The sequence below is a fragment of the Hypanus sabinus genome, chromosome 29 (genome assembly GCF_030144855.1).
Source record: "Hypanus sabinus isolate sHypSab1 chromosome 29, sHypSab1.hap1, whole genome shotgun sequence".
Lineage (NCBI taxonomy): Eukaryota > Metazoa > Chordata > Chondrichthyes > Myliobatiformes > Dasyatidae > Hypanus > Hypanus sabinus.
This window is the reverse complement of record NC_082734.1, coordinates 1498931-1522014: the sequence shown is the minus strand read 5'-3', so window position 1 is coordinate 1522014 and position 23084 is coordinate 1498931. Positions and strand designations below refer to the sequence as shown.

General features: G+C 51.7%; 1 protein-coding gene across 3 annotated transcripts in view; it reads left to right on the top strand.

Moving 5' to 3' along the window:
* The window catches only part of LOC132382863 (sulfotransferase 1C4-like), a 40957-nt gene that overhangs the window by 6446 nt on the left and 11427 nt on the right, over positions 1–23084 (top strand). For 2 of the 3 annotated variants that reach the window (XM_059953340.1, XM_059953341.1), the window contains exons 2-5: positions 4236–4399; positions 16564–16692; positions 17257–17354; positions 17699–17825. In XM_059953340.1, the coding sequence (XP_059809323.1) occupies positions 4237–4399; positions 16564–16692; positions 17257–17354; positions 17699–17825 (517 nt within the window). In that variant the 5' untranslated portion in view covers position 4236. The remainder of the gene's footprint in view (positions 1–4235; positions 4400–16563; positions 16693–17256; positions 17355–17698; positions 17826–23084) is intronic. The other variant, XM_059953342.1, reaches the window with a different exon arrangement.

Genomic DNA, 23084 nt, shown 5'->3' with positions numbered 1-23084 from the left:
ATCCAAAAGTCTCTTAAAAGATCAACACGTCGAGGAACCAACTAGAGAGCAGGCCATTCTAGATTGGGTATTGAGCAATGAGGAAGGGTTAGTTAGCAATCTTGTCGTGCGAGGCCCATTGGGTAAGAGTGACCATAATATGTTGGAATTCTTCATTAAGATGGAGAGTGACATAGTTAATTCGGAAACAAAGGTTCTGAACTTAAAGAAGGGTAACTTTGAAGGTACGAGATGTGAATTAGCTAAGATAGACTGGCAAATGATACTTAAAGGGTTGACGGTGGATATGCAATGGCAAGCATTTAAAGATCGCATGGATGAACTACAACAATTGTTCATCCCAGTTTGGCAAAAGAATAAACCAGGGAAGGTAGTGCACCCGTGGCTGACAAGGTAAATTAGGGATAGTATCAAGTCCAAAGAAGAAACATATAAATTAGCAAAAAAAAGCAGCACACCTGAGGACTGGGAGAAATTCAGAGACCAGCAGAGGAGGACAAAGGGCTTAATTAGGAAAGGGAAAAAAGATTATGAGAGAAAGCTGGCAGGGAACATAAAAACCGACTGTAAAAGCTTTTATAGATACGTGAAAAGAAAAAGATTGGTCAAGACAAATGTAGGTCCTTTACAGTCAGAAACAGGTGAATTGATAGATAGATAGATAGATACTTTATTCATCCCCAAGGGGAAATTCAACATTTTTCCAGTGTCCCATACACTTATTGTAGCAAAACTAATTACATACAGTATTTAACTCAGTAGATCATAGGGAACAAAGACATGGCAGACCAATTGAATAACTACTTTGGTTCTGTCTTCACTCAGGAGGACATAAATAATCTTCCGGAAATAGTAGGGGACTGAGGGTCTAGTGAGATGAAGGAACTGAGGGAAATTCATGTTAGTAGGGAAGAGGTGTTAGGCAAATTGAAGGGATTAAAGGCAGATAAATCCCCAGGGCTAGATGGTCTGCATCCCAGAGTGCTTAAGGAAGTAGCCCAAGAAATAGTGGATGCATTAGTAATAATTTTTCAAAACTCCTTAGATCCTGGATTAGTTCCTGAGGATTGGAGGGTGGCTAATGTAACCACACTTTTTAAAAAAGGAGGGAGAGAGAAACCAGGGAATTATAGACCGGTTAGTCTGACATCGGTGGTGGGGAAAATGCTAGAGTCGGTTATCAAAGATGTGATAACAGCACATTTGGAAAGAGGTGAAATCATCGGACAAAGACAGCATGGATTTGTGAAAGGAAAATCATGTCTGACGAATCTTATAGAATTTTTTGAAGATGTAACTAGTAGAGTGGATAGGGGAGAGCCAGTGGATGTGGTATATTTAGATTTTCAAAAGGCTTTTGACAAGGTCCCACACAGGAGATTAGGGTTGTGCAAACTTAAAGCACACGGTATTGGGGGTAGGGTATTGATGTGGATAGAGAATTGGTTGGCAGACAGGAAGCAAAGAGTGGGAGTAAATGGGACCTTTTCAGAATGGCAGGCAGTAACTAGTGGGGTACCGCAAGGCTCAGTGCTGGGACCCCAGTTGTTTACAATATATATTAATGATTTAGATGAGGGAATTAAATGCAGCATCTCCAAGTTTGAGGATGACATGAAGCTGGGTGGTGGTGTTAGCTGTGAGGAGGATGCAGGGTGACTTGGATAGGTTAGGTGAGTGGGCAAATTCATGGCAGATGCAATTTAATGTGGATAAATATGAGGTTATCCACTGTGGTTGCAAGAACAGGAAAACAGATTATTATCTGAATGGTGGCCAATTAGGAAAAGGGGAGATGCAATGCGACCTGGGTGTCATTGTACACCAGTCATTGAAGGTGGGCATGCAGGTACAGCAGGCAGTGAAAAAGGCAAATGGTATGTTGGCATTCATAACAAAAGGATTTGAGTACAGGAGCAGGGAGGTTCTACTGCAGTTGTACAAGGCCTTGGTGAGACCTAGAATATCGTGTGCAGTTTTGGTCCCCTAATCTGAGGAAAGATATTCTTGCCATAGAGGGAGTACAGAGAAGGTTCACCAGATTGATTCCTGGGATGGCAGGACTTTCATATGAAGGAAGACTGGACCGACTAGGCTTATATTTGCTGGAATTTAGAAGATTGAGGGGGAATCTTATTGAAACGTATAAAATTCTAAAGGGATTGGACAGGCTAGATGCAGGAAGATTGTTTCTGATATTGGGGAAGTCGAGAATGAAGGGTCACAGTTTAAGGATAAAGGGGAAGCCTTTTAGGACCGAGATGAGGAAAAACCTTCACACAGAGAGTGGTGAATCTGTGGAATTCTCTGCCACAGGAAACAGTTGAGGCCGGTTCATTGGCTATACTTAAGAGGAAGTTAGATATGGCCCTTGTGGCTAAAGGGATCAGGGGGTATGGAGAGAAAGCAGGTACAGAGTTCTGAGTTGGATGATCAGCCATGATCATATTGAATGGCAGTGCAGGCTCAAAGGGCCAAATGGCCCACTCCTGCTCCTATTTTCTATGTTTCTATAGACCCTATAGGGTTAACCCTAACCCTAATCACTCCCCAATACAGAAACACCGTGACCTCTGAACCAACTGTCACAACCCTAATCACTATCTCAGTACAGAAACACCGTGACCTCTGAACCAACCGTCACAACCCTAATCACTCCCCCAATACAGAAACACCGTGACCTCTGAACCAACCGTCACAACCCTAATCACTATCTCAGTACAGAAACACCGTGACCTCTGAACCAACCGTCACAACCCTAATCACTCCCTCAATACAGAAACACCGTGACCTCTGAACCAACCGTCACAACCCTAATCACTCCCCCAATACAGAAACACCGTGACCTCTGAACCAACCGTCACAACCCTAATCACTCCCCCAATACAGAAACACCGTGACCTCTGAACCAACCTTCACAACCCTAATCACTCCCTCAATACAGAAACACCGTGACCTCTGAACCAACCGTCACAACCCTAATCACTCCCTCAATACAGAAACACCGTGACCTCTGAACCAACCGTCACAACCCTAATCACTCCCTCAATACAGAAACACCGTGACCACTCTGATGACTGCATTTGATGTTCTGTGTCATTGTTGTAAAAATTGTGTACAATTTGTGTTGAATTGATGTTTTAGCTAAGAATGTTGATTCTCTGATGCACTCACTGACTGTGTGCCTTAGTCTGCATGTGATCAATAAATCCAGTCCAAATGTGTTTGTGATGTTGCTACAAGCAAGATTTTCATTGCCTGAAAGAGTGCAGAGAAATTTTATGAAAATGCTGCTGGCTCTTTAAAACCTAAGTTATAAGGAACGGTTGTGTAGGTTAGGTGCAGGAGAATGAGGGGAGATCTTATAGATGTACATAACATTATAAGTGGTACATATGGTGTGAATGCTGTCTTCCATCCAGGCTGGGTGAGAGTACAGTTCAAGGTCATGAATTTGGGATAAAAGATGATTGGTGCAGGTAGTGGAACTGGCCAGAAGACCAGGTTGGCACAGACTGGATGGGCCAAAGGGTCTGTTTCTGTGCTGTGGAATGAAGAACAGTGCAGAACGTTACAGGTCCTTTGGCCACCATGTTGGGATGGCCCTTTCATCTACTCTCAGATCAATCTCACCTTTCCGTCCCACATTTCATCCATTTTTGTTTCATTTCACGTGCCTATCTAAGAGTTTCTTAAATGCCCCTAATATATCTGCCTCTACCATCACCCCTGGCAGTGTGTTCCACACACCCACCCCCTCTGTGGAAAAACCCTATCTGTGATATGCTCCCTCTACCTTCCTCCAGTCACCTGAAACACATGCTCTCTGGTATTGGCCATTTCTGCCCTGGGAAAAAAATCTGTCTGTTCACTCTATCTAGGCCCCTTATCACCTTATACTCCTCCATCAAGTCACCTCTCATCGTCCTTCAGTCCAAAGAGAATCCCATCCTCATGAGACGTGTCCTCTAATGCAGGCAGCATCCTGGAAAATCTCTGCACCCTCTCTAAAACTTTGACATGCTTCCTTTAGTGAGGTAATCGGGACGGACCTCTGATATCTCCAGTGCAAAAAACAGAAGAAAAGCGAGATGGTGCTAATGGTCTCCTGGATTATTTGGGTCTGTCCAGGCGGAGGGAGGGAAATGAGCTATCCCTCAGATGTTTAGTGCGGGGCTCCAGGATCCTGAACCTCCCTTACAATGACATTTGATGATGAACTTGCTCTGTTCCAGGATGCAGGCTCCGGAAGATTCTGAGAATTCGGGCTTGAGTAAGCCTGTCCTGGAGTTGGTGGACGGGCTACCCCTGCCAAGCTGGGTTCTGTGCTCCTGGAATGAAATCCAAATGGTCCAGGCCAAGCCTGACGATATCCTCATCGCCACCTACCCCAAAGCAGGTGAGGTCTGGGGGTGGAGCTTCTTTGGGGGGGCCACTTATTTCAATTTTTCCCCATTCCTATCCTTGCCAATTTTTATCATTGTACCATTGAGAGCACGCTATCCTGATGCATCACGGCTTTGATTTCAGTGAGCATAGTCAAAGACCCACCCAGCCCGGGCATTCTCTCTCCTCCCTCTCCCAGTTGCCAGAACCCTGAAACCACATCCCACCAGGCTTTAGGACCACTTCTGTTATCAAACTCCTGAATGGACCTCTTGTATGATAAGATGGACTGTTGGCCTCGCAATCAACTTGCATCTTATTGTTTACCTACTCTGCACTCCCTGTAACTGTGACACTATTTTGTATTCTGTTGTTTTCCCTTGTTCTACCTCAGCATAACAATCTGATCTATATGAACAGTAAACAAGACAAGTTTTCCACTGTATCTCCATACATGTGTCATTAATAAACCAATTCTAATACTATTACCAACAAGCGTGTCTCAAGTTCTCCTCTACCTCGATGAGACCTGGCGCAGATTGAGCCAACTGCTTCATTGGGACCTTCGGTTCATCCACTCAGGCAGGCAGGTAGCCACCCATTTCAATTCCACTTCCGTTCCCACAGCAACACATCCATCCTCACCTCCTCTACTGTCTTCATGAGGCAAGGTGGAAGTTGGAGGGACAATGCCTCATATTCCATCTGCGTAGTCTCTTACCTCTGGTAGTGACTTCCCTTTGCTCTCCCTCCACTTGTTTTTCTTCATTCTTCATTCCTCTCACCCCTTTCCTTCCTTTTCCCACTTTGTGATCTGCCCATCACCTCTCTCTGGTTTAGATTGTTCCCCTTCTCCATGATCCACTGACCTCTCCCATAGGACACCATGCAAACATGGTAGCTCAGCAAGTTCACAAACACTCCACTTCCTCATGAGAAATGTGAATGTGAATCCTCACAAATGTTCACAGAAGCACCGTGGAGAGGATTGTATCTGGATGCTTCACCTGCCTTGTGCAGTGGATCCTGGACTTCCTGTCAGATCACTGGCCGGTTGTAAGAGTGGGCTCCCTCGCCTCCACCCCTCTGACCCTCAGGGCTGTGTACTGACTCCTCTCCTTTACTCTCTGTACACCCATGACTGTGTCACCAATCAATTATTCACCAAATAACAGCTCCAATCTGCTAATTAAAATTGATCGGCCTAATCTCAAATAATAATGAGACAGCCTACAGAGAAGTCATCTCCCTGACACAGTGGTGTCAAGAAAACAACTTCTCCCTCAATGTCGCAAAAACAAAGGAGCTGGTTGTGGATTACAGGAGGATTGGGGACAGGTTTACCCCTATAGACATCAATAGATCTGGGGTTGAGAGGTCACCTTTAAGTTCCTCGGTATACACATCACCGAGGACCTCACATGGTCGGTGGGAAAAAAAGGTAACAGTGCCTCTTTCACATCATATGGTTCAAAAAGTTCAGCAAGAGGCCCCAAATCTTGACTTTCTACAGGGGCACAAATGTGAGCATCCTGACTGGCTGTATCACTGCCTGGTATGGGAACTGTACTTCCCTCAATCGCTGGACTCTGCAGAGAGTGGTGTGGACAGCCCAGCACATCTGTAGATGTGAACTTCAGGACCATTTACAATGACAGGTGCGTAAAAAGGGCCTGAAGGATCACTGGGGACATGAGTCACCCCAATCACAATCTGTTCCAGCTGCTATCATCAGGGAAACAGTACCACAACATAAAAGTCAGGACCAACAGCTTCTTCCACCAGGCCATCAGTCTGATTAATTCACGCTGATACAATTGTATTTCTATATTACATTTACTGTTCTGTTATACATACTATTTATTACAAATTACTATACATTGCACATCTAGACGAAGATGTAATGTAAAGATTTTTACTCCTCATGTATGCAAAGGGTTAAAGTCAAATTCCGATCACCCTATCTGGACACACCATGGCTTGGTCTGACTGTGACTGAAAGAGTTGTGGACACAGAAAATCAGCTTCCCTTCCACGGACTCTGTTTACATTTCCTGCTGCAGTGGTAAAGCAGCCAGCGTGATCAAAGACCCCACCTGCCCCAGACATCTCTCTTCTACCCTCTCCCATCGGGCAGAAGATACAAAAGCCTGAAAGCTCGTCCCACCAGGCTCAAGGACAGCTTCTATTCTACTGTTATCAGACTCTTTAACGGTCCTTTAGTATGAAAAAGGGTCTAGTGCTTTCCCAGGGTATATAACATAGAACATAGAAATTTACAGCACATTGCATGCCCTCTGGCCTACAATGTTGTGCCAACCATGTAACCTAGTCTAGAAACTTCCTAGAATTCCACACACTCACCACTCTCTGTGTGGAAAAACATACCCCTGACGTCTCTGGTACCTATATCCAAGCACTTTAAAACAATATCCCCTCATGTTAGCCACTTCAGCCCTGGGAAAAAGTCTCTGACTATCTACAAGATCAATGCCCTTCATCATCTTATACAACTCTATCAGGTCACCTCTTGTCCTCCGGCGCTCCAAGGAGAAAAGGCCAAGTTCATTCAACTTATTCTCATAAGGTACGCCTTCCAATCCAGGCAACATCCTTGCAAATCTTCTCTGCACTCTCTCTATAGCATCCATGTCCTTCCTGTAGTGAGGTGGCCAGAACTGAACACAGTACTCTATGTTGGGTCCGACCAAGGTCTCATATCGCTGTAACATTACGTCACGGCACCTTGACGCAGTCCCACAGCTGACAAATGCCAACAATGTCAATCTGCAGAACATCTTTGATTGTCCTATCGACAAGGACCCCAAGATCTCACTGATCCTCCACACTGCCAAGAATCTTACCATTTATATTATATTCTGTCTTCAAATTGGACCTACCAAAATGAACCACTTCACACTTATCTGGATTGAACTCCATCTGCCACTTGTCAGCCCATTTCTGCATCCTATCGATGTCCTGTTGTAACCTCTGACAACCTTCCAGACTATCCACAGCACCCCCAACCTTTGTGTCATCAGCAAACTTAGCAACCAGAGGATAGGAGGGAGGTGAATGTTGTCCCCTTGTTCAAAAAAGGTAGTAGGGATAGTCCATGTAACTATAGACCAGTGAGCCTTATGTCTGTGGTGGGAAAAGATTCTTAGAGATAGGATGTATGGGCATTTAGAGAATGATCAGGGACAGTCAGCATGGCATTGTGAAGGATCGATTGTGTCTAACAAGCCTGATAGAGTTCTTGAGGAGGTGACCAGGCATATAGATGAGGGTAGTGCAGGTGGATGTGATCTAAATGGATTTTAGTAAGGCATTTGACAAGGTACCACACAGTAGGTTTATTCAGAAAGTCAGAAGGCATGGGATCCAGGGAAGTTTGGCCAGGTGGATTCAGAATTGGCTTGCCTGCAGAAGGCAGAGGGTTGTGGTGGAGGGAGTACATTCAGATTGGAGGGTTGTGACTAGTGGTGCCCCACAAGGATCAGTTCTGGGACCTCTACTTCTTGTGATTTTTATTAATGACCTGGATGTGGGGGCAGAAGGGTGGGTTGGCAAGTCTGCAGACAACACGAAGGTTGGTGGTGTTGTGGATAGTGTAGAGGATTGTCGAAGATTGCAGAGAGACATTAGTAGGATGCAGAAGTGGGCTGAGAAGTGGCAGATGGAGTTCAGCCCGGAGAAGTGTGAGGTGGTACACTTTGGAAGGACAAACTCCAAGGCAGAGTACAAAGTAAATGGCAGGATACTTGGGAGTGTGGAGGAGCAGAGGGATCTGGAGGTACATGTCCACAGATCCCTGAAAGTTGCCTCACAGGTAGATAGGGTAGTTAAGAAAGCTTATGGAGTGTTAGCTTTCATAAGTCGAGGGATAGAGTTTAAGAATCGCGATGTAATGATGCAGCTCTATAAAACTCTGGTTAGGCCACACTTGGAGTACTGTGTCCAGTTCTGGTCACCTCACTATAGGAAGGATGTGGAAGCATTGGAAAGAGTACAGGGGAGATCTACCAGGATGCTGCCTGGTTTAGGGAGTATGGATTAAGATCAGAGATTAAGGGAGCTAGGGCTTTACTCTTTGGAGAGAAGGAACATGAGAAGAGACATGATAGAGGTGTACAAGGTATTAAGAGGAATAGATAGAGTGGACAGCCAGCGCCACTTCCCCAGGGCACCACTGCTCAGTACAAGAGGACATGGCTTTAAGGTAAGGGGAGGGAAGTTCAAGGGGGATATTAGAGGAAGGTTTTTCATAGAGTGGTTGGTGCGTGGAATGCACTGCCTGAGTCAGTGGTGGAGGCAGAAACACTAGTGAAGTTTAAGACACTACCAGACAGGTATATGGAGGAATTTAAGGTGGGGGTTATATGGCAGGCAGGGTTTGAGGGTTGGCACAACATTGTGGGCCAAAGGGCCTGTAATGTGCTGTACTATTTTATGTTCTAATCCATACTTCTACTTCCTCTTCCAGGTCACTAGTAAAAATCACAGTGAAAGGATCCCTGCAGAACACCACTGGCCACCGTCCTCCATGCAAAATATGAATGATAACAAATAAACTCTTCTCGGGCTCCCGGCTGATCACAACCAACGTTATGATGACAAACTCTGCCATCATCGCGGACCTGGGCTGGAAGCCCGAGAAGAGTTTATTGGTCCCTTAGAATGATAAAATGGACTCTTGAGAAAGCCAGTCTAAAGAGATGTATAGGCAGCTGGACCCAGCTTGGGGGAGGGTGTGGATGATAGGGAGGTGAGGGGTAGTGTAACCTGATCGGGGAGGATAGAGATAGGGTGGAAAAGAGGGAAGGAGATGACTGAGGTGACAGGCAAACTCAGAGGGTGAAGGATAGGAGAAGACAAGTGATGGGGGCCGGTGGGATAAGAGAAATTAAAATGGATCAGACAAATTGTAGAAATTAATGTTCATACCATCAGGTCATAGTATCATAGAAAAATACAGCACAGAAACAGGTGCTTTGGCTCATCTAATCAATGGCAAACCATTTAAACTGCCTACTCCCATCAACCTCCACAGGTTACATAGAAACATAGAGAACCTACAGCTCACTACAGGCCCTTCGGCCCGTGAGGTTCTGTCAAATATGTCCCTGCCTTAGAAATTACCAGGCTTACCCATAAGGCCTCTATTTTTCTAAGCTCCATGTACCTGTCCAAAGGTCTCTGAAAGGACCCTATCGGATCCACCTCCACGCACTCACCACTCTCTGAGTTTATTAAAAAAAACTTGAACTGAGCACAGTATTCGAAGTGGGGTCTGACCAGGGTCCTATATGACTGCAACATTACCTCTCGGCGACTAAATTCAATTCCTCGATTGATGAAGGCCAATGCACTGTATGCCTTCTTAACCACAGAGTCACCTGCGCAGCTGCTTTGAGTGTCCTATGGACTCGGGCCCCAAGATCCCTCTGATCCTCCACACTGCAAAGTCTTACCATTAATACTATATTCTGCCATCATACTTGACCTACCAAAATTAACCATTTCACATTTACCTGGGTTGAACTCCATCTGCCACTTCTCTGCCCAGTTTTGCATTCTATTGATGTCCTGCTGTAACCTCTGACAGTTCTCCACACTATCCACAACATCTCCAACCTTTGTGTCATCAGCAAACTTACTAACTCATCCCTCCACTTCCTCATCCAGGTCATTTATAAAAATCACCAAGAGTAAGGGTCCCAGAACAGATCCCTGAGGCACTCCACTGGTCTCCGACCTCCATGCAGAATATGACCCATCTACAACCATTCTTTGCCTTCTGTGGGCAAGCCATTCCTGGATCCACAAAACAATGTTCCCTTGGATCAAATGTCTCCTTACTTTCTCAATAAGCCTGCAAGGGGTACCTTATCAAATGCCTTGCCGAAATCTGTATACACTACATCTACTGCTCTTCCTTCATCAATGTGTTTAATCACATCCTCAAAAAATTCAATCAGGCTCATTAGGCATGACCCACCCTTGGCAAAGCTATGCTGACTATTCCTAATCATATTATACCTCTCCAAATGTTCATAAATCCTGCCTCTCAGAATCTTCTCCATCAACTTACCAACCACTGAGGTAAGACTCTCTGCTCTATAATTTCCCGAGCTATCTCTACTCCCTTTCTTGAACAAAGGAACAATATCCGCAACTCTTCAATCCTCTGGATCCTCTCCTGTCCCCATTGATGATGCAAAGATCATCGCCAGAGGGTCAGCAATCACCTCCCTCGCCTCCCACAGTAGCCTGGGGTACATCTCATCCGGTCCCGGTGACTTATCCAACTTGATGCTTTCCAAAAGCTCCAGCACATCCTCTTTCTTAATGTCTATATGCTCAAGCTTTGCAGTCTGCTGCAAATCATCATTACAATCACCAACATCCTTTTCCATAGTGACCACTGAAGTATTCATTAAGTACACCTGCTACTTCCTCTGGTTCCATGCACACTTTCCCACTGTCACATTTGATAGGTCCTATACTTTCATGTCTTATCCTCTTGCTCTTCACATACTGGTAGAATGCCTAGGGGTTTTCCTTAATCCTGCCCACCAAGGCCTTCTCATGGCCCCTTCTGGCTCTCCTAATTTCCTTCTTAAGCTCCTTCCTATTAGCCTTATAATCTCCTAACTCTCTGACTTTACCTAGCTCTCTGAACCTTTTGTAAGCTTTTCTTTTCTGTATGGTGCATCTGAACTCGTGCTTGGAAAAAATTGACGCATGGAATGTAAAAGGTTGGCTATCCCTGCTCTAGGGAGATGCCAACTGGTATATGGGAAATTAAAATCTCCCACCACGATAACTCTGTTATTATTACACCTTTCCAGGATCTTGTTTCCCTATTTGCTCCTCGATATCCCTGTTACTATTGGGTGGCCTATAAAAAACACCCGGTAGAGTTATTGACCCCTTCCTGTTCCTAACCTCCACCCACAGAGACTCTGTAGACAATCCCTCCATGGCGTCCACCTTTTCTGCAGCCGTGACACTATCTCTGATCAGCAGTGCCATGCCCCCACCTCTTTCACCTCCCTCCCTGTCCTTTCTGAAACATCTAAAACCTGGCACCTGAAGTAACCATTCCTATCCCTGAGCCATCCAAGTCTCTGTAATGGCCACCACATCACATCTCCAAGTACTGATCCATGCTGTAAGCTCATCTGCTTTGTTCACAACACCCCTTGCATTAGAATAGATACATCTCAAACTGTCAGTCTGAGGCATCCCTTCTCTATCACCTGCCTATCCTCCCTCTCACACTGTCTACAAGCTTTCTCTATTTGTGAGCCAACCTCCTCTTCCCCACTCTTCAGTTCAGTTCCCACCCCCCCCAACAATTCTAGTTTAAACTCTCCCCAACAGCCTTAGCAAAACTCCCCAACAGGATATTGGTCCCCCTGGGATTCAAGTGCAACCTGTCCTTTTTGAACAGGTCACAACTGTCCCAAAAGAGATCCCAATGTTCCAGAAATCTGCTCCAATCCCTCAGCCATGCATTTATCCTTCACCCCATTCTATTCCTATACTCACTGTCATGTGGCACAGGCAGCCAGCCTGAGATCACTACCTTTGCGGTCCTGCTTCTCAACTTCCTTCCTAACTCCCTCTGTTTTCAGGACCTCTTCCCTTTTCCTACCTCTGTCATTGGTACCAATATGTACCACGACCTCTGGCTGTTCTCCCTCCCACTGCAGGGTATTGTGGATGCAATCTGAAACATCCCAGATCCTGGTACCTGGGAGGCAAACTACCATCCGAGTTTCTTTCCTCTATCCACAGAATTGCCTGTCTGACCCCCTAACTACAGAGTCCCCCATCACTACTGCCTACTCTTCTGAGCCACAGGGCCAGACTCTGTGCCAGAGGCACGGCCACTGTCGCTTCCCCCAGTCAGGCTGTCCCCCCACCCCCAACAGTACACAAACAGGAGTACTTATTGTCAAGGGGTAAAGCCACAGGGGTATTCTCTGGTACCTGACTCTTCCCCTTCCCTCTCCTGACTGTGACCCACTTGTCTGTCTCCCATGGCCCCAGTGTGACTACCTGCCTATAACTCCTCTCTGTCACCTCCTTGCGTTGCCTGACTGGACGAAGGCCATCGAACTGCAGCTCGACACACCGGGTGCAGATGTGGCCATCTGGGAGGCTGGGAGATTCCAGGACTTCCCACATCTGACATTGAGCACAGAACACCGGCCTCACAAACATACTTCCTTTCTGCAATTAACACAGGTAAACCTACCTTGCCTCATTACGGCCTAAGCCCATTGAGCTAAAGCCCTATCACTCTGCCACCTCTCACTCCGCTGCCCGCTCCAAGGGAGGCCCTCTGGATACAACGGTCTTCTTTTTAAACTTATCCTGCTGACATCACGCGCCTGCGCAGTCTCACCTCTCTTTACCCCAGCTAGTAAAACACCGTCGCTCCGGAAATCCTTAGCCGTTCCACTCGTAGCCTTCTTGCTTCAAAAGTTGGAGATTAAAAGTCACATCAAAACTTTATAAACCTCTGGTCAGGCCACATCTGGCGTATCACATTCAGTTCTGATCAGGACGGGTGTGGGGGCTTTGGAGAGGGCGCAGAAGAGGCTCACCAGGATGCTGCCTGGATTTGAGGGCCTGAGCTGGAAGGAGACATTGGACAAACTTCAGTTGTTTTGTCTGGAGTGTCAGAGTCTCGGGGGAGACCTGATCAAGGTGTATAAGATTAAGAAAGGCACAGATAGAGCAGACAGACAGTATCTTTTTTCCCCAAGTTGGAAACAACACCAGCATGGATAAAACACCAGTTAACTGTAAGGAAGCTGAGAGGGAATAAATGGGGACTTTTCCAGTTGGCTGCCAGTAACTAGTGGAGTGCCGCAGGGGCCAGTGCAACCACTTCTGTTCACTTGCATGTCAATGATCTGGATGGCAGAGCTGATGGCTTTGTGGCCAAGCCTGTGGACAACGCAGACACGGTACTGTGCAAAAGCCGTAAGCAAAAACTCTGTAAAGCCAAGATACTTCTGAAAATAATGACATAAAATATCTAAAATAATACTACAAAGAGCAGTAAACCAGTAAAAAAGAACAAATCAAATTAATACTTGGCGTGACCACCCTTTTCCTTTAAAATTGCATCACTTCTCTTAGGTATACTGTCATGCAGTTTTATAAAAAAATTGACTGGTCGGTTGTTCAAAGCATCTTGGAGAACTTGCCACAGTTCTTCTGCAGACTTTAGCCATCTCACTTGCTTCAAGTAATCCCAGACAGCCTCAATGATATTAAGATCAGGGCTGTGAGGAGGCCACACCATCTTAAACCAAATATAAAAAATATCGGGTGCCCAAGACTTTTGTATAGTATTGTAGGTGGAGGAGCAGGTAGGGTTGACGAAGCAGGGGGACTGCAGAAGGATTCAACAGATTGGGAGAATGGGCAAAGAAGTAACAGATGGAATATAGTCTGGGGAAGTGTATGGTCATTCATTATGTTAGAAGGAATAAAGGCACAGACTATTTTTTTAAATGGGGAGAAAATTCAGAAATCGGAGGTGCAGAGAGATTGGGAGTACTCATGCAGGATTTCTTAAAGGTTAACTTGTAGGTTGAGTTGGTAATAAGGAAGGCAAATGTAATGTTAGCATTCATTTTGAGAGGACTAGAATATAAAAACAAGGATGTAATAGTAAGACTTTATAATGCATTGGTCAGACCACACAGAGTATTGTGAGCAATTTTGGGCCTCACCTAAAATGTGCTGGTATTGGAGAGGATTGAGAGGAGGTTCTCAGGGATGAAAGGGTTAACACGTGAGAAGTATTTGCTGACTCTGGGCTTGAACTCAATGGAATTTAGAAGAATGAGGGAGGAACTCAATAACACCTATTGAATATTGAAGAATGAGGGAGGATCTCAATAACATCTATTGAATATTGAAGAATGAGGGAGGGTCTCAATAACACCTATTGAATATTGAAGAATGAGGGAGGGTCTCAATAACACCTATTGAATATTGAAGAATGAGGGAGGATCTCAATAACATCTATTGAATATTGAAGAATGAGGGAGGGTCTGAATAACACCTATTGAATATTGAAGAATGAGGGAGGATCTCAATAACACCTATTGAATATTGAAGAATGAGGGAGAATCTCAATAACACCTATTGAATATTGAAGAATGAGGGAGGGTCTCAATAACACCTATTGAATATTGAAGAATGAGGGAGGATCTCAATAACACCTATTGAATATTGAAGAATGAGGGAGGATCTCAATAACACCTATTGAATATTGAAGAATGAGGGAGGGTCTGAATAACACCTATTGAATATTGAAGAATGAGGGAGGATCTCAATAACACCTATTGAATATTGAAGAATGAGGGAGAATCTCAATAACACCTATTGAATATTGAAGAATGAGGGAGGATCTCAATAACATCTATTGAATATTGAAGAATGAGGGAGGGTCTCAATAACACCTATTGAATATTGAAGAATGAGGGAGGGTCTCAATAACACCTATTGAATATTGAAGAATGAGGGAGGGTCTCAATAACACCTATTGAATATTGAAGAATGAGGGAGAATCTCAATAACACCTATTGAATATTGAAGAATGAGGGAGGGTCTCAATAACACCTATTGAATATTGAAGAATGAGGGAGGATCTCAATAACACCTATTGAATATTGAAGAATGAGGGAGGATCTCAATAACACCTATTGAATATTGAAGAATGAGGGAGGATCTCAATAACACCTATTGAATATTGAAGAATGAGGGAGGGTCTCAATAACCTATTGAATATTGAAGAATGAGGGAGGATCTCAATAACACCTATTGAATATTGAAGAATGAGGGAGGGTCTCAATAACACCTATTGAATATTGAAAGGTCAAGATACATTGGACGTGGAGAGGATATTTCCCATAGTGGGAGAGTAGTTCCAGAAGGAATAGCCTCAGAGTAGAAAGACAACCTTTTCAAACAGAGATGAGGAGGAATTTCTTTAGTTGGAATTCATTGCCACAGATAATTGAGGAGGCCAAGTGATCGTGTAAATAATGAGAGAAGGTATATGGGCTCTTGATTAGTAAGGGTATCAAAGGTTAGACAGAGTAGATTTGATGGGCTGATTGGCCTAATTCTGCTCCTATGGTCTAACACCATGCATTTAAGTTGAGATGAGCGGAGCAAGTCTTTCTGCCACAGAGTGATCAGTGCTGGAACGTACTGGTGGAACGTAGTGGTGGTGGAGGCTTATATGAGTGAGGTGTTTAAAAAGCTGTCTTACAGATAACATGGATGGACAGGGAATGCAGGGAGATGGATGTGTGTAAGCGAGGAATTAGACAATCTAACAGGTTACAGGAGTGATTACTCTGCAAGCCGGCGTAGACTGTGAGAGGTAAAGAGCATCCTGCTCTGTCACAAAGAATTCGAGGACATGATTCCAAGTCGGTGAGACTGCGTGGGGTACCCGAGAACTGCACACAACACAAGTAGGCCACTTGGCCCTTCTAACCTATCCAATCACTCAAGGTGATCTCAGCCAATCTGCCCCAGGTTCCCACAGCCCACTCACAGTCACAAAGTCGTATAACAGGGAAACTGGCTGCTCGACCCAAACAATCCTGGCCAACACGGATTTCCATCCATTCAATCCCCTCTAAATCTTTCCTTTCAATGTATCTGTCTGAGTGTCTTTTAAATGTAGTTAATGTGCCTGCCTCGACCACTTCCTCTGGAAGCTGTTTCCACATGAAGACCACCCTCTGGGTGAAAACGTTGCCCTTGAGGCCCTAACAAATCTCTCCACTGTGCCCTCTGGTTCTTGATTGCCCAGCCCTGAAAAAATGACTGCACGCATTCACCCTATCTGATTACAGAGAGTGGAGGAGGGAGAGTCGGGTATTTGTAATTGGAAAATTTGTGGGATTTCCTGGTTTGAAGCGTTTGACCCTCTGGCCCTCATCCGATGGAAATTTTCTCCCTCCTGCAGTTCATCTCCCTGCATTCTTTGCTCCCTCCCCACCTCTCATATTGCCCTCCCTTTTCCCTCTTTCTCCCTTCCATTCCCCTGTCACTCCTCCTGCACTCACCCCATCTGCCCCACTCTGTACCCTTCTACAACACCTCTCACCGCTGACCTCCCCACAGGCACCACATGGATGCAGGAGGTAGTGGATCTCATCATGATGAACGGGGACACACAAAAATGCAGGCGTGCCCCCATCTACGAACGGATTCCCTTCCTCGAGATGTGTGCCACTGAATTTCATTCCGCTGGTGAGGGAACCCAACCAGGCCAGAAGGGGTCACATGGGGAAGGGAAAGACACTGGTGGGAGAGAGGGAGGGAGAGTGGGGTGAGAGAAATAGACTGGGGCAGAGAGAGATTGGGTGAGAGGGAGAGGACAAACGAGAGAAAGAGACTGGGGGAGAGGGAGATACTGCAGTGGAGAGAGGTTGGGGAAGAAAGAGAGCAATTTAGGAGAGAGAGAATGAAGAGAGAGTTTTAGGGAGAGTGCTTGGGGGAGAGCAGAGATAGAGAGAGAAGGCGAAGGAAGGAAACTGCGTGGAGTAGAGATAGAGAAAGGTGTAGACGAGGACACAGAGTGAGATTGGGTGAGGACAGCTATGTGAGACAGAATGGGAACGTGTTGAGGGTAAAAAGGGGGAAGGTGAAGGTGTGAGGGTGGTGATGGGAAGAGCACAAGAAGAGAGGATTGGAGGCATGGGTGGAGAACAAGGGGAGGAGGAGTTGTGGGAGAGGCCAACGTTTCTGATTGATGGGGAGCTATTCGGTGTTCTTGGGTGAGGGGGTGAAAGGCTAATCTGTCTGTGTCACCAGGGCTGGAGCAGATCAAGAAGCTGAAGTCCCCCCGAATCATCAAAACTCATCTTCCCATCCAAAAGGTTCCTAAGTCATTCTTGGAGCAGAAATGTAAGGTAAGTGTGTCCGAGGGGAGAAGAGAGGAAGAGCAGAGGGGTTGAGGGGGACAGTGGGGCAGAGAGAAAAGCAATGAAAAAGAATGTGGGTGAAGGACACAGGGAAAAGGGGGAAATGATGGGAGGAGACAGAGTGAGGTAGGGAGAAAGAGCAGGGGTAGGGAGTGGGGCAGGGCACAGGGTAGTGAGCATGGGGAAGAGCGCAAGGGGCGAGAGAGTGGTGAAGAGGGAGAGAGGGCAGAGTGCTGGTGACAGCATGGGGGGAAGGGAATTGGGATACAGAGAAATGGTGGGAGCAGGTTGGACAGATCAAGGGAAAGACCTGACCTACCACTGCCCCGTAGGTGATCGTGGTTGCTCGCAATGCAAAGGACAACGTAGTCTCCTACTTCCATTTCCAAAGGATGAACCAGATGATGCCAGATCCCGGCAGCTGGGAGGAATACCTGGGAACGTTCATCCAGGGACAGGGTAAGCATCCAGGTTCACAGCAACACCACCTCCCCCGGGACACCCACCCTCCCAGGGGGACACTCACCCTCCCCCGGGACACCCGCCCTCCCCAGGGACACACACCCTCCCCCGGGACACCCGCCCTCCCCAGGGACACACACCCTCCCCCGGGACACCCACCTTCCCCGGGACACCCACCCTCCCAGGGGGACACCCACCCTCCCCAGGGACACCCACCCTCCCAGGGGGACACCCACCCTCCCCCGGGACACCCACCTTCCCCAGGACACCCACCCTCCCAGGGGGACACCCACCCTCCCCCGGGACACCCACCCTCCCCAGGGACACCCACCCTCCCAGGGGGACACCCACCCTCCCAAGGGGACACTCACCCTCCCCAGGGACACCCACCTTCCCACGGGACACCCACCCTCCCAGGGGGACACCCACCCTCCCCAGGGACACCCACCCTCCCAGGGGGACACCCACCCTCCCAAGGGGACACTCACCCTCCCCAGGGACACCCACCTTCCCACGGGACACCCACCCTCCCAGGGGGACACCCACCCTCCCCCGGGACACCCACCTTCCCCAGGGACACCCACCCTCCCCCGGGACACCCACCTTCCCACGGGACACCCACCCTCCCAGGGGGACACTCACCCTCCCCCGGGACACCCACTCTCCCCAGGGGGTCACCCACCCTCCCCAGGGACACCCACCCTCCCAGGGGGACACCCACCCTCCCCAGGGACACCCACCCTCCCAGGGGGACACCCACCCTCCCCCGGGACACCCACCTTCCCCAGGACACCCACCCTCCCAGGGGGACACCCACCCTCCCCCGGGACACCCACCCTCCCAAGGGACACCCACCCTCCCAGGGGGACACCCACCCTCCCCAGGGACACACACCCTCCCCCGGGACACCCACCTTCCCCGGGACACCCACCCTCCCAGGGGGACACCCACCCTCCCCAGGGACACCCACCCTCCCAGGGGGACACCCACCCTCCCCCGGGACACCCACCTTCCCCAGGACACCCACCCTCCCAGGGGGACACCCACCCTCCCCCGGGACACCCACCCTCCCCAGGGACACCCACCCTCCCAGGGGGACACCCACCCTCCCAAGGGGACACTCACCCTCCCCAGGGACACCCACCTTCCCACGGGACACCCACCCTCCCAGGGGGACACCCACCCTCCCCAGGGACACCCACCCTCCCAGGGGGACACCCACCCTCCCCCGGGACACCCACCTTCCCCAGGACACCCACCCTCCCAGGGGGACACCCACCCTCCCCCGGGACACCCACCCTCCCCAGGGACACCCACCTTCCCACGGGACACCCACCCTCCCAGGGGGACACCCACCCTCCCCAGGGACACCCACCCTCCCAGGGGGACACCCACCCTCCCAAGGGGACACTCACCCTCCCCAGGGACACCCACCTTCCCACGGGACACCCACCCTCCCAGGGGGACACCCACCCTCCCCCGGGACACCCACCTTCCCCAGGGACACCCACCCTCCCCCGGGACACCCACCTTCCCACGGGACACCCACCCTCCCAGGGGGACACTCACCCTCCCCCGGGACACCCACTCTCCCCAGGGGGACACCCACCCTCCCCAGGGACACCCACCCTCCCAGGGGGACACCCACCCTCCCCAGGGACACCCACCCTCCCAGGGGGACACCCACCCTCCCCCGGGACAACCACCTTCCCCAGGACACCCACCCTCCCAGGGGGACACCCACCCTCCCCCGGGACACCCACCCTCCCAAGGGACACCCACCCTCCCAGGGGGACACCCACCCTCCCAAGGGGACACTCACCCTCCCCAGGGACACCCACCTTCCCACGGGACACCCACCCTCCCAGGGGGACACCCACCCTCCCCAGGGACACCCACCCTCCCAGGGGGACACCCACCCTCCCAAGGGGACACTCACCCTCCCCAGGGACACCCACCTTCCCACGGGACACCCACCCTCCCCCGGGACACCCACCTTCCCCAGGGACACCCACCCTCCCCCGGGACACCCACCTTCCCACGGGACACCCACCCTCCCAGGGGGACACTCACCCTCCCCCGGGACACCCACTCTCCCCAGGGACACCCACCCTCCCAGGGGGACACCCACCCTCCCAAGGGGACACTCACCCTCCCCAGGGACACCCACCTTCTCCCGGGACACCCACCCTCCCAGGGGGACACCCACCCTCCCCTGGGACAGCCACCCTCCCAGGGGGACACCCACCCTCCCAAGGGGACACTCACCCTCCCCAGGGACACCCACCCTCCCAGGGGGACACACACCCTCCCCCGGGACACCCACCTTCCCCAGGGACACCCACCCTCCCCCGGGACACCCACCTTCCCCCGGGACACCCACCCTCCCAGGGGGACACCCACCCTCCCAAGGGGACACTCACCCTCCCCAGGGACACCCACCTTCCCACCTTCCCCTGGGACACCCACCCTCCCCAGGGACACCCACCCTCCCCCAGGACACCCACCCTCCCAGGGGGACACCCACCCTCCCCCGGGACACCCACCTTCCCCAGGGACACCCACCCTCCCAGGGGGACACCCACCTTCCCCAGGGACACCCACCCTCCCCCGGGACACCAACCTTCCCTGGGACACCCACCTTCCCCAGGGACACCCACCCTCCCAGGGGGACACCCACCCTCCCCCGGGACACCCACCTTCCCCGGGACACCCACCTTCCCCAGGGACACCCACCCTCCCAGGGGGACACCCACCCTCCCCCGGGACACCCACCCTCCCCCGGGACACCCACCTTCCCCGGGACACCCACCTTCCCCAGGGACACCCATCCTCCCAGGGGGACACCCACCCTCCCCCGGGACACCCACCCTCCCGAGGGACACCCACCCTCCCCGGGACACACCCTCCCCCAGGACACACACCTTCCCCAGGGACACCCACCCTCCCCAAGGGAACACACCCTCCCCAGGGACACCCACCCTCCCCCGGGACACCCACCTTCCCCAGGGACACCCACCCTCCCCCGGGACACCCACCTTCCCCGGGACACCCACCCTCTCCAGGGACACCCACCCTCCCAGGGGGACACCCACCCTCCCCCAGGACACCCACCTTCCCCAGGGACACCCACTCTCCCCAGGGACACCCACCCTCCCAGGGGGACACCCACCCTCCCAAGGGGACACTCACCCTCCCCAGGGACACCCACCTTCTCCCGGGACACCCACCCTCCCAGGGGGACACCCACCCTCCCCTGGGACACCCACCCTCCCAGGGGGACACCCACCCTCCCAAGGGGACACTCACCCTCCCCAGGGACACCCACCCTCCCAGGGGGACACACACCCTCCCCCGGGACACCCACCTTCCCCAGGGACACCCACCCTCCCCCGGGACACCCACCTTCCCCCGGGACACCCACCCTCCCAGGGGGACACCCACCCTCCCAAGGGGACACTCACCCTCCCCAGGGACACCCACCTTCCCACCTTCCCCTGGGACACCCACCCTCCCCAGGGACACCCACCCTCCCCCAGGACACCCACCCTCCCAGGGGGACACCCACCCTCCCCCGGGACACCCACCTTCCCCAGGGACACCCACCCTCCCAGGGGGACACCCACCTTCCCCAGGGACACCCACCCTCCCCCGGGACACCAACCTTCCCTGGGACACCCACCTTCCCCAGGGACACCCACCCTCCCAGGGGGACACTCACCCTCCCCAGGGACACCCACCCTCCCAGGGGGACACACACCCTCCCCCGGGACACCCACCTTCCCCAGGGACACCCACCCTCCCCCGGGACACCCACCTTCCCCCGGGACACCCACCCTCCCAGGGGGACACCCACCCTCCCAAGGGGACACTCACCCTCCCCAGGGACACCCACCTTCCCACCTTCCCCTGGGACACTCACCCTCCCCAGGGACACCCACCCTCCCAGGGGGACACACACCCTCCCCCGGGACACCCACCTTCCCCAGGGACACCCACCCTCCCCCGGGACACCCACCTTCCCCCGGGACACCCACCCTCCCAGGGGGACACCCACCCTCCCAAGGGGACACTCACCCTCCCCAGGGACACCCACCTTCTCCCGGGACACCCACCCTCCCAGGGGGACACCCACCCTCCCCTGGGACACCCACCCTCCCAGGGGGACACCCACCCTCCCAAGGGGACACTCACCCTCCCCAGGGACACCCACCCTCCCAGGGGGACACACACCTTCCCCAGGGACACCCACCCTCCCCCGGGACACCCACCTTCCCCGGGACACCCACCTTCCCCAGGGACACACCCACCCCAGGGACACCCACCTTCCCCGGGACACCCACCTTCCCCAGGACACACCCTCCCTGGGACACCCACCTTCCCAGGGGAACACACCCTCCCCAGGGACACCCACCTTCCCCGGGACACCCACCCTCCCCAGGGACACCCACCTTCCCCAGGGACACCCACCCTCCCAGGGGGACACCCACCCTCCCCCGGGACACCCACCTTCCCCCGGGACACCCACCCTCCCAGGGGGACACCCACCCTCCCAAGGGGACACTCACCCTCCCCAGGGACACCCACCTTCCCACCTTCCCCTGGGACACCCACCCTCCCCCAGGACACCCACCCTCCCAGGGGGACACCCACCCTCCCCCGGGACACCCACCTTCCCCAGGGACACCCACCCTCCCAGGGGGACACCCACCTTCCCCAGGGACACCCACCCTCCCCCGGGACACCAACCTTCCCTGGGACACCCACCTTCCCCAGGGACACCCACCCTCCCAGGGGGACACCCACCCTCCCCCGGGACACCCACCTTCCCCGGGACACCCACCTTCCCACCTTCCCCTGGGACACCCACCCTCCCCGGGACACCCACCTTCCCCAGGGACACCCACCCTCCCCCGGGACACCCACCTTCCCCGGGACACCCACCTTCCCCAGGGACACACCCACCCCAGGGACACCCACCTTCCCCGGGACACCCACCTTCCCCAGGACACACCCTCCCTGGGACACCCACCTTCCCAGGGGAACACACCCTCCCCAGGGACACCCACCTTCCCCGGGACACCCACCCTCCCCAGGGACACCTACCTTCCCCAGGGACACCCACCTTCCCCAGGGACACCCACCTTCCCCAGGACACACCCTCCCTGGGACACCCACCTTCCCAGGGGAACACACCCTCCCCAGGGACACCCACCTTCCCCTGGGACACACCCTCCCAGGGACACCCACCCTCCC